Source organism: Mesocricetus auratus, unplaced genomic scaffold (assembly GCF_017639785.1).
Source record: "Mesocricetus auratus isolate SY011 unplaced genomic scaffold, BCM_Maur_2.0 Super-Scaffold_100004, whole genome shotgun sequence".
Taxonomy (NCBI): Eukaryota; Metazoa; Chordata; class Mammalia; order Rodentia; family Cricetidae; genus Mesocricetus; species Mesocricetus auratus.
This window is the reverse complement of record NW_024429189.1, coordinates 87,614,736-87,626,973: the sequence shown is the minus strand read 5'-3', so window position 1 is coordinate 87,626,973 and position 12,238 is coordinate 87,614,736. Positions and strand designations below refer to the sequence as shown.

Sequence of the window (12,238 nt, the reverse complement as noted above, 5' to 3'; positions counted from 1 at the left end):
AAAGCAATAAAATTCTAAGTATATTCTAAAGGTTTAGGGTTTCTGCTTTTAAAAATTATGTGTATGTGCTAGTATGAGGGTGCGTGCATGAGAGCCTGTGGGCCAGAGGCACAGGGTCTCTGTGGAGCTGGAGTGATGACTACTCCTAAACCGCCTGACATTAGTGCTGGGATCCAAGCACAGGTCCTTGGCAAGGGCGGTACATACTCTAACTACTGAGCCTTCTCTCCAGTCCATCTTCAACTGTTTTTAATGAAAATTTTAAAAATACATTCATATGCTCCTCTTTCTTATTACTGTTAATGAACTTTTCTTGTTCAGGCTGTCATTGTTATTCATCAACTGTACATCATCAGAATTAATGCTGCTTTTAACTTGTTCTTTAGTTTTTCATCCAGAACGCCACACTGACAGCCTTTCATCTCTATTATTATCCACTGTTCCTTCTTATGTGTGGATTTCTGTCAAGAGTGGTAAGGGGGCTGGAGAGATGGCTCAGCGGTTAAGAGGTCCTGAGTTCAATTCCCAGCAACCATATGATAGCTCACAACTATCTGCAATGAGATCTGGTATTCTCTCCTGGAATGCAGGCATACATGCATACCCAATAAATAAATCTCAGAGAAAAAAAAAGAGTGGTAAGGAACAGGCAGATTTCCCGTCTTAAAATGCAAATTTTAAGGTTAAGAGTATGGACTGTTCTTCCAGAGGTTGCGAGTTCAATTCTCAGCACCCACATGGCAGCTCACAACTGTCTGTAACTCCAATCCAGAGGATCTGACACTCTCACAGACATACAATGTAGGCAAAACACCAATAAATATAAATTATAAAAATGCAAATACTATCATTTTCTATCTTTAAAAGTCATAGGCACTCTGTAGGCAAAGCTGCCCTCAGACTCACAGAGAGCCACCTGCCTCTGCCTCCCAGGTAACTTTCTGCTTCTATAAGTGGCTAATGGAAACATTAGACTTAATAACCAGTAGAATAGACTTCATCAAACATGACTGAACCCCTCCCTCAATTCAGTGTCTCTACTTTTAAGATGAATTTTGTTGTTGCTTTTTGTTGAGACACACTCTCACTGTGTTAATCTGGCTGGTCTCAAATGTACTATGTAGACCAGGCTGGCTTGGAATTCACAGAGATCTCCCTGCTGCATGCCTTTCCTCACTGTCCTTAAGATCTCTTCTCTCTGGGTATGGTGATACACACCTTTAATGCCAGCACTGAGGAGACAGACAGAAGCAGGCAGATCTCTGAGTTTAACTCCAGTACACCCAACTCTATACAGTGAGATTCCCCCATCTCAAACAGAAAACAGCCACACATTGATAAATATTCCCAGAACTACATACTCATCATGCTTAGTGCCTGATATAAGTAAACAGGATACACAAGATACTCAAGGGGATTCTGATAAGGAAGCAGATAGTAAACAGAATTCAAATTCTGATAAATGTAAGAAAACTTTTTAACATGGCCAGAGAAGACTGCTGTAAAGAGTAGCATTTACATAGATTTTTGCTTTCTATGTTTTTATATAAACCCTACTTCTTTAGTGTTTTTAAAACCCTTACTTTTATCCGGGCAGTGGTGCCACAAGCCTTTAATCCCAGCACTAGGAAGGCAAAGGCAGGAGGATCTCTGTGAGTTTGAAACCAGCCTGGTCTACAGAGTGAGTTCCAGGACAGCCAGGGCTGTTACACAGAGAAACCTTGTCTCAGAAAAAACAAACAAACAAGCAAAAAAAAAAAAACCCTTACTTTTAGTATTTTTAACAGCTTTATTTTAACTTGATATTGACTGCATAAATTTAAACATATTAAGAAATAACTTTATTTTCTAAAACCAAGCCCCAGGAAATGATTTATGAAGATCTCTTATTCCATTTGTTAATACCTGAAATATAAACTATTCTGTTGTCAAAATTCTCAATATAGCCGGGCGTATGCCTTTAATCCCAGCACTTGGGAGGCAGAGGCAGGCAGATCTCTGTGAGTTCGAGGCCAGCCTGGTATAAAGAGCGAATTCCAGAACAACCTCCAAAACAATACAGAGAAACGCTGTCTCAAAAAACCAAAAAACTGAACAAACAAACAAAACTCAATATATTCTTTAGCAGGATTCTCTTCAATCTCAGAGTTTATCCTTTACTTACCAAGCACTGTGTACAAGGTCAACAACAACACAGAATAGTAGAAGATGTTTATTTTACTCAAGATGTGAAGAGAAAATGTGGTCATATTTGCAAATCCTGGAGGTCCTAAACAGAAGAAAAAAATTAAAAACCTGGTAAATGCATGTGAAGTTAATTTCTCTAAACACTTTCCAGAAGAGCTCCTTGGCACCTCCTCCATCCTCAGCAAATTTTCTGTTACACAGTTACTGCACAGACACTACTCTAGAACTCAGAACCCTGGGGAGCCAATATACACAGAATCACAGACAGTAAAAAGCTCAAAAGGTAGTTTTGTTGCAAGACATTTTATAGACAGAAATGCAGAAGGGAATACATAATTACATGTACTCTAGTATATTGAATTCTCATGTAGATTATGAATGTAAATGACAGACACACCTGTCAGAGGTCTGCACTACACTATTTTATCCTCAGGGAGATTTGAAAGATTGTGCCATGTCCAAATGATGATCAATCAAGTCATGCTCCTTTCCAGAGGCTTCTAAAGGCTTTATCAAATGTATAAATATTTTCCGTTTTATCTTACATATCTGTCCAAGTAGCCCTTATCCATACATGATCCCTTCTTACCTCTCAGCAGCCCTCACCACACAGCCCTACCTATCAATAGACAGACAACACAGACCTAGGGATGAACCATGGAAAGACGCAGAGGGAAGAAGGCGGCCATCTGTAAGGCTAGCAGAAAAGCACACCCTCAGGGGAGGGGAGCTTTGATCTTAGACTTTTAGCTATAGAGTTTTGAGAAAATGATTTTGTTGTGGTTTGGGCCAACTATGGTATGCTGTTATTTCAGTCTTAATAAACTAGCATGTAGCTTTACTTTCAAATATTGCCATAATTCTGATCAAATACTTTGAATCTAGATTCTGTGTATGTTTTTATTCATATATCATGTTATTCACATATTACAACCTGACTACAGTTTCCCCTCCCTCTACTTCTCTCAGTTCCCCACCACCACTATCACCCCCCCTCCCTGGATGGCCGGGAACCAGAGGTTGGATATCCATCCCTGAGAACTAGGAAAGAGCCAAACAAGTTTGGTAGAAAAAAAGTTAATGAAATGATTCCTAAGGATATTCTGCTATACTCATAGATTCCTTGTATCTTAAAAGGTAAAGCTATGTATTGTAGCTATTAAGGCAATCGGCCAGGAAGAATTTCTGACATGCAATTTTAAAATTAGATTCGGAAGTTAATGGAAAAGCTCTATCAATAACAGCACAGAGGTGTTTTTGTTTCTCTCTTTTGGACTTGGACTATAAAATAGTGCTCTCTAAGCCTCCTAAACACTTAAGAATAGATTTCCATGCTGCTGATCATATATTCCAATCCAGTTAGGCTAAGTTGACCTAAGGTATCTATATTTCTTAATGTCCGTAGGTGATTCTAATTTTATTTATTTATTTATTTATTTATTTATTTATTTATTTATTTGAGAATCACAATGGAAACATTTTTCCTTTTTTTTTTTTTTTGAGATTTTTACTCTGCATTCCAGTTTAGCCTGAAGCTCATTATGTAGCCCAGGCTATCCTTGTGCTCATGACAATCTTCCTGCCTTACTTAACCTCTTGAGTGGTATGATTACAGGCACCAGCCATATCACACCCTGTTTGGGACACATTAAGCCATCAAGAATGCAAGGAGGACAAAAGGACTACTATTCTTCACCCACTTACTACAGCCTAAGCAGTGGGTGATAGAACCAAGTAAGATTGTTAAGATTGCAGTAAATGATGGAAATAGTTGAAAACTGGGGAGAAAGATTAGCTAGTTGCAGCTACATGTTTCAGCTCTGTAAACCAACAATCAATGTCAGGACATTTATATGAACATGCTTATAAATAGGTGTTTTGCTATGAAGCACACTCTCCCGTGCTGTTGCCCTGCTCTAGTGACAGGATAGTATTTAGGAAGAAATAAGCAACATTAGCAGCTGTTATCAAGGCGGCACACAAAATCTTTTTCCTTTTCTTGAGACGGGGTTTCACTATGTGCTCACACTGGCCTCTAACTCTGGATCCTTGGTCATGCATTGGTAGTACATGCCTTTAATCCCAGCACTTAAGAGGCAGAAGCAGGTGGATCTCTGTGAGTTTGAGGCCAGCCTGGTCTACAGAGTGAGTTCCAGGACAGCCAAGGCTACACAGAGAAACCCTGTCTTGAAAAACCAAAAAACAAAATAAAACAAAACAAAACAGCTACTTATATTAAAATTCGGCCATCTTGAGTTATATTGTGATTTCCCCCCATTTTGATTAAACCAGATTTTATTGCCATACAGAGGGGCAGGGGTGTGTGAAAAGAACTATTTTTCAAGATGAAACTAATGGTGATCTGAAGAATGTTCCTCACAGAGTGCGATAAGGACAATGTACACTGCTCCGTACACTTGCTAATGAGTGAGATACTTTCAAGTCTTCTGAGAACAGAAGGGATCATGACTACTAACCTTTAAGCTCTGGGTATGCTAGATATCTAAATGTAATCAGAATGGTGAGCTGGCTCAGCACAATCAACACAAACAGGACCCGGGCCTGCAGAGAAAGAGACAATAATGTGAACAGATACGCTAGCACAGCTCCAGGCAAGGCTTCTAATCTGGCTTCATTAACAAAAATGTAAGTGGCATGATAAGAAATACATATTTTAATCTTCATCCTCTGTTCTTGCCAGTAACTGTGAAGGCCTTTGTAATTTTATAAAGGATAACAGGACATAGTAGAACACTTCCTGTTAAAATACTTGGCTATAGCCACTGGTTCCTGAAAGAGCTCTGGGGTATTAAGCAGAAGGAATGTCACCCATTAATAACAAGCTTTAGAAAGCCATTGAGGATAGAGGGCTGGTTGCTAGATAGACCATCTATGGCTAAGGGTTGGCATCCTCATTCCATCCTTATTCCATCCCCCTTTGCTCTCCAGGGAAGAGAGTGTTGAATTCATCACTGATGGCCAATAGTTTAACCAACCATGCCTACATAGGGAAACTTGCATAAAACCCTAGCTGAACGGGTGCAGAGACTAGTGAACAGCAGGAGTGCTAGGACAGTGGTGTGCCTCGGAGGACACAGACATTCACATTCAAGCTTCTCCCCTGCCTCTATCTGGCTGACACTGAGTTGTACCCTTAAATAATAAACTAGTAATAGTAAGGAAATGTCTTCCTGAGTCCTATGAGGCATTCTAGAAAATTACTAAACTCAGGAAAGGAAGGAAGTTTCAGCTGAAGCATAGGTGGCATTCTGGACCTGATTGTTGTGTGAAGGGAGTCCTTAGCCTGTGGGACTATGCTGTTTCTTGGCAGTCAGTATGACAACTGAGTTAAATTCTAGAACACCCTAATCAGTACCCACAGAGAACTAGAGAATTATGTAGCCTAGAAAGCCCCACACATTTGGTATTTGAAGTATGTGAAGAAGGGGAAAGAGGATTTGTTTTCAACATCAACAACAACAGAATACTCTGCAATAAAAAAAATTGTGGTCAAAGCTGCACAGTGGTAACGCACACCTTTAATCCCAGCACTCAGAGGCAGAGGCAGGCGGATCTCTGTGAGTTCGAGACCAAGCCTGGTCTACCGAGCAAGTTCCAGGACAGGCTCCAAAACAATACAGAGAAACCCTGTCTAGAAAAAAATATTGTAATGATGAAATACAAATACCCATTACTCATTTTTTCAAAAAGCACAATCATGCCTGTAATAAAAGTGAACTGAGGCTGGACATTAGTGGCACACCCTTTAATCCCAACACTTGGGAGGCAGGCTGGTCTCTGTGAGTTCGAGGCCAGCCTGGTCTACAGAATGAGTGCCAGGAGAGGATCCAAAGCTATACAGAGAAACCCTGTCTCAACCTCCCCCCCGCAAAAAAAGTGAACTGAAATAACAATTATTTAAATATTATGTGTGTAAGCGTACACCCTAAAGCTATTTGGGTGAAGTAAAATTAGAGAAAGTTTCAATTCTCCTCAACATTTTACTCTATGTCTTTTTTTTTTTTTGTATTTTGTGTTAATGTTCATGATAAGGAAGATCTCATGGAAGTAGAACATAAATTGCTACAGCCTCTCTCCACATCATTTATTCATGTATGTTAAAATAAAGCAAAACAAAAAACTAGACAAAAACAAAAGAAAATGTTGAACACTGACTCACTTAAGGAATATTTGTTGAAGGACTATTATGTGGTAGGCATAGCAAAGATTCATTATACTCATGGAGCTTAGAGTTTAATGAGGAAGATGGGGTGGGATACACTAGATAAATTATGTAATTATATTAAAAATAGTGTGCCTTCTCTTGATTTAGCAAGTCAGTTATAGGAATTTACCTTCAGAAACTTATATTAGAAATAATGGAGAAACTTAGTTGAAACTTATATAATAGAGGAAAAATTAGAAATAATTTAAAATAAGGAATTGGTTAAATAAAATATTCATTCATAGCAGGGCGGTGGTAGCCCATGCCTTTAGTCCCAGCACTCGGGAGGCAGAGACAGGTGGATCTCAATGAGTTCAAGGCCAGCCTGTGATGGGAGATGTCATTCTGTAAATATGTCTTTCTTAATGGTTGATGCATAAAACACTGTTGACCAATAGGGAAGCAAGATAGGTAGAACTAGGAGAGAAGGAGAATTCTGGGAAATGTAGTAAGGAGTTGCCATGTGATCCCAGAAGGAGAGGACACAAGTGTGGCGTTCTCAGTAAGATAAGACCTTGAAACACACACACACACACATACACACACACACACACACACACACACATACATTAATTAGTTATGGGTTAATACTTAAGACAGAGTTAGTCAATAGAAGCCCTAGACATTGGTCAACAGTATTGTAGCTCATAGAGTCTCCATGTGTTATTTTGGGGGCTAAAGAGATGATGGGGCCCAGGCGGGAGTCCCGCAACAAGCCTGGTCTACAAAGCAAGTTCCAGGACAACCAGAGCTGCTACACAGAGAAACCCTGTCTTGAAAAACCAAAAAGAAAAAAAAATCATATATACACACACACACATTCATTTAATGATTTCCTAAATAAACTTTAACATATTGAGTTATATATTTAATTAAACTACTTATTAATATATTCATATATACATTAATATAACACAGCTAATGTCATTTTATGAAATAATATAGTCAGGCACAGTGGTGTGCATTTGTATAATTCATGTACTCAGGAAGCTTAGGCAAGAGAATTACTTGACCTCAAATGTCCAAAGGCTACCCTGAAAAACACAGTAAGACTTTGCCTCAAAAAATCAATAAACAATAAAAAATACATACATACACTAATATAAGAAAATAGTCAAAAGGAGTTCTTGGGAGCTGGAGTGATGACTGAGCCATTAAGAGCACTAGCTGTTCTTCCAGAGGACCCAGGTCTGATTCCTAGCATTACAACCATCCAAAATGCCAATTCCAGGGAATCTGATGCCTCTTCCGACCTCCAAGGAATGAGGCATGCATATGCTACACATGCATACATGTAGACAAAACACTCATGCACATTTAAAAAATAAGTAAATCTTGGGGTTGGAGAGATGGCTCAGTGGTTAAGATCACTGGCTGCTCTTCCAAAGGTTCAATTCCTAGCACCCACATGGCAGCTCACAGCTGTCTGTAACTCCTGTTCTAGGGGATCCAACACTCTCACACAGACATATATGCAAGCAAAACATCAATGTACATAAAATACAAATAAATAATTTTTTAAAATAAGCAAATATTTATAAAAGAAAGAAAAGAAAAGAAATGCCTGGGCTGGTGAGATGGCCCAACAGTAAAGTCACTTGCCAACAATCATGGTGCCCATACGGTGAAAGGAGAGAACCAACTCCAGTGACTTGTCATTTGAGCTCCACACTAATGCCATGGCATATGCATCCCCTACCACATATATACAAAACATTTTATTCTTATAAATAAACAGTAAGCTTTGTTTCATAAGGTTTGGTTTTCTCAACACATAACAATTTTATTTAGAACTTTGCATTCACCAAATCCAGTAACACAAGTAACATTTCATTGACTTTACTTACCACAATGTAGTGGTCAGTAAGTAGAATAAATGATGCCAAAGGATCAAATGTGAGATGAGTGTTCTCTTGCGTAGAAAATATATGGTGAGCACTCTTACTTCTTCCAGCAGAATCCTAGTTAGAAACACAGCTAAGAAGCAACTTACAGGCATACTTAAATATGTGTAGGTTCTGACTTTACATCTGTTTACAATTTCTCAGCAACAAAGGTTTCTTGGGCTTCAGGACCCGCCTTGTCTTCCTGATGGAGGAAGTCCTTCTGTGTATGTGTTGTCTTATTAGTTGATAAATAAAGCACTGTTGGCCAATAGGGAAGCAAGATAAGTGGGACTACGAGTCAAGAAGGATTCTGGGAAATGTAGTCAAGAATGGTGAGTCACCATGTGATCCTGGGAGGAGAGGGTGCAAGTCTGGTGTTCTCGGTAAGATAAGACCTTCTAAAAATATATATTAGTATGTAAGGGTTAATAATCAAGTCAGTGCTAGCCATTAAGAAACCGTAGCAAGGGGGGTGGAGAGATGGCTCAGAGGTTAAGAGTACTGACTGCTCTTCCAAAGGTCCTAAGTTCAATTCCCAGCAACCACATGGTGGCTTACAACCATCTATAATGAGACCTGGTGCCTTCTTCTGGCCTGCAGGCACACATGTAGGCAGAACACTGTATACATAATAAATAAACAAATAAATAAATAAATCTTAAAAAAAGAAATCATAGCAAACGGCCAACAGCTTCATAATTAATATAGTATCTCGTTTGTTATTTGAGGGCTGAGACAGCGGCAGGACCCAGGCAGCTGGCGGGAAAGAATGCACAGTACATATGGTGTCTGCAACATGTAACATGAATTTCCACGTAGAATGACAAAAGCTTAAAAGGGATTTTAGAAACAGAACAGAGAGAAGCACCACTTCTTGGTAGCAGAATTTTCTCAGGTGGGCTCTGTTTTGCTAGAGACAAACAGAGACTTGCATAGCCAGTGCTGATGGGAAACTTACACCTGCTATCTTGGAAAGACAGCAGTTAAACAGCCACAGCTTTGATTTTAGCAATGTTGTTTAGCAGATAACAGACTCGTGGCCAGAAAAAAAATAAAGATTTACAGTAAAGGCAGATTCAGATGAAGTAAAACCTCTAAAAGATTTACAGTCTGTTTAAAAAATATACATAGGTTTTGGGGCAGTGGTGGCACATGCCTTTAATCCTAGCACTTGGGAGGCAGAAGCAGGAGGATCTTTGTGAATTCGAAGCCAGCCTGGTCTACAAGAGCTAGTTCCAAAATAGCCTCCAAAGCCACAGAGAAACCCTGTCTTGAAAAACAAAAAAAACCCAAAACTCTCTCTCTCTCTCTCTCTCTCTCTCTCTCTCTCTCTCTCTCTCTCCATATATATACATATATATTTGGAAGAGAAAAAGAAACAGGATAATGGCTGGGTGTAGTGGCACAAGCCTTTAATCCCAGCACTCCAGAGGCAGAGGCAGGCGAATTTCCACAGAGAAACCCTGTCTCAGAGAAAAAATAAATAAAAGTAAAAGAAATAGTAATAAAAAAGTCATATAAAGATGAAAAGTACAAAGAGAGTCTAGATACTGTATGCTATTGTGTTGTCTTTAAATCGTTTGACTGCTAAGGAAATAGCAACAAATGCTAAAAGAAATGCTACTGAATTAATCCAACTTATATATTTTAAAAATGCTTTGATTTCTAAATTTAAATATTAGGACAGGTTACTTGGGAAAAGTGTTTTTGCTTGTGTTTCCACAGAAAATGAAAAGCTATGGATTCCTTCCAGACTTTTATGGTTTGATGAAGCAAGACCTCCAGGTGATCCAACATCTAAAACAGCTGAGATGATCCAGCCTTACAGACTACAAAAACAAGGACTTAGCCAGGTTTCTGTGTTTTGTCATGATCCCCATCTTATGGACAGCACCCCCCAACCAGCAGGAAGCATTCCCAAATATTGTTTATAAAATTTTGTTTTCATTTAAATGAGGTTGCTTACAAATGGTAATGATCACAGTTAATCTTTTTCTAAAGTGAAAAAAAGGGAATATGATATAGAAATGAATACTTTGTATTGGTATGGATTTTCATTTACTGATACAAATTTGAGGTCAATTTTGTGATATATATCCTCCTCTGTTTAAATATTATTTTTATACAGCTCTTTTAAAATGAAATATATAAAGAAGAAATTAAAAAAAGAATAAAATGAAATGTATAATTAAGTACAGATTATAGATAGTTACCTATAATAGTCAAAACTTATAGTTAGGTTAGTTAGGTTTTTTTTTTAGATATACAGAGATGTATTTAAGATGGATAGATATTATTCAAACCTTTCAAAGACCTACAGAATATATGGCATTTAAATGGTTTAGGGTTTTTCATGATAGTGAGACACTACTATTCCTGGCAAACCAATTACGTCTGAGAGGAAGATGGGCATCGAAGAAGCTTGTTATGGAGTTTGCTTTCAACATGGCAAGATTAGCCATTTGGGCAAGAAACTGCTCTTGCCTGGATTGTTTGACTGTTGCTGTATAAACTGGACATGCAGGACCCACAGGAAAGTGACTGTTAACTTGGACAATCCTAAAGGGCTCATGCTTCATGGAAGAGTCTGTCAGACATTCTGTAGGACACAGAAAAATGACTGACAAACTGACAATGCAGATAGACAGCTTGAAATTTCTTGCTTTGCTAAGAAGTCTGCCAGACGCATTGTGGCCTATGGGCTAAAGATGGATGCTCCAACGTTACAGAGGAAATTCGGGTGACTGTCCAGGTAGCGAGACGTCTCTTTCAATTCTAGTGTTTATATATTATCCTTCTGTGGTCTTTGATGGAGTTGAAGACAGATAGTTATAATTACAGTTTTCCTTAGTTATGATAAAAGATAAGTTACATATGACTTTAGACTCACAAAGATAGGATAGATGATATTTTCTTTAAATTTTGCTAAATGTTAATGGACTAAATATTGTATTTATAGTTCTTGCTTAATAACTGCCTTGTTATATATTTTACTATGTTAAAGTTAAAACCCTTCTTTTTATTAGGCAGAAAAGAGGAGATGATAGGGGAAGTCCTTCTGTGTATGTGTTGTCTTATTGGTTGATAAATAAAAGCACTGTTGGCCAATAGGGGAGCAAGATAAGTGGGACTAGGAGTTGAGGAGGATTCTGGGAAATGTAGTCAAGAGTGGAGAGTTGCCATGTGATCCCTGGAGGAGAGGGTGCAAGTCTGGTGTTCTCGGTAAGATAAGTCCTTCTAAAACATGGGTTAATAATCAAGTCAGAGCTAGCCATTAAGAAACCATAGCAAACAGCCAACAGCTTCATAATTAATATAGCATCCTGCGTGTTCATTTGGGACTGACACAGCTCTGGGACCAGGCCGGTGGGAAGAATGTATGGTACATCTTCCCACACTGAATCTGAAGGAGATGGGGTTGAGGTTGCACCAAGGAGAAGCAGTGGCAGGACTCAGACAGCAAGAAGAGAAGATGAGAAGTAAAGAACAAGAGGGCACGCCTTTGATCCCAGCACTCAGGAGGCAGAGACAGGTGGATCTCTGACAGGTTTGAGGCCAGCCTGGTCTACAGAGTGAGTTCCAGCCAGAACTACATAGTGAGACCCTGAGTTTTAAAAGAAGGAGGAGGAGAATAAGGGAAGGACCACAGAGATGACTCAGTTGGTAAAATGCTGCTGCTGAGGCAACCCCCAAATTCAATCCCTAGAATCCATGCAAAAAGCCAGAAATGGGCTATAGATACGATAAAACCAAGAATAGGGTATGGATACACTCATATAACAAGATTGGTGTCCTTTCACCTCCAGCTCTGAGAGAACAGACACACCTTCTTCAAGCCTCTGTGTATGTACAGGTATATACATGCTGGTATACACTTACACAGATATAAACACATACAAACATAAATACGTAAATAGTCATACAAACAAACAAGTACATG

The 12,238-nt window shown here is 38.9% G+C and overlaps 1 protein-coding gene across 6 annotated transcripts in view; it reads right to left on the bottom strand.

The window, feature by feature from the left end:
• The window catches only part of Tmem62 (transmembrane protein 62), a 41,464-nt gene that overhangs the window by 6,847 nt on the left and 22,379 nt on the right, over positions 1 to 12,238 (bottom strand). For all 6 annotated transcript variants that reach the window (XM_040746132.1, XM_040746133.1, XM_040746134.1 and 3 more), the window contains 3 exons: positions 8,260 to 8,373; positions 4,665 to 4,749; positions 2,165 to 2,269 (listed from right to left, as the gene is read on the bottom strand). In XM_040746132.1, coding sequence (XP_040602066.1) covers positions 2,165 to 2,269; positions 4,665 to 4,749; positions 8,260 to 8,373 — 304 coding nt within the window. The remainder of the gene's footprint in view (positions 1 to 2,164; positions 2,270 to 4,664; positions 4,750 to 8,259; positions 8,374 to 12,238) is intronic.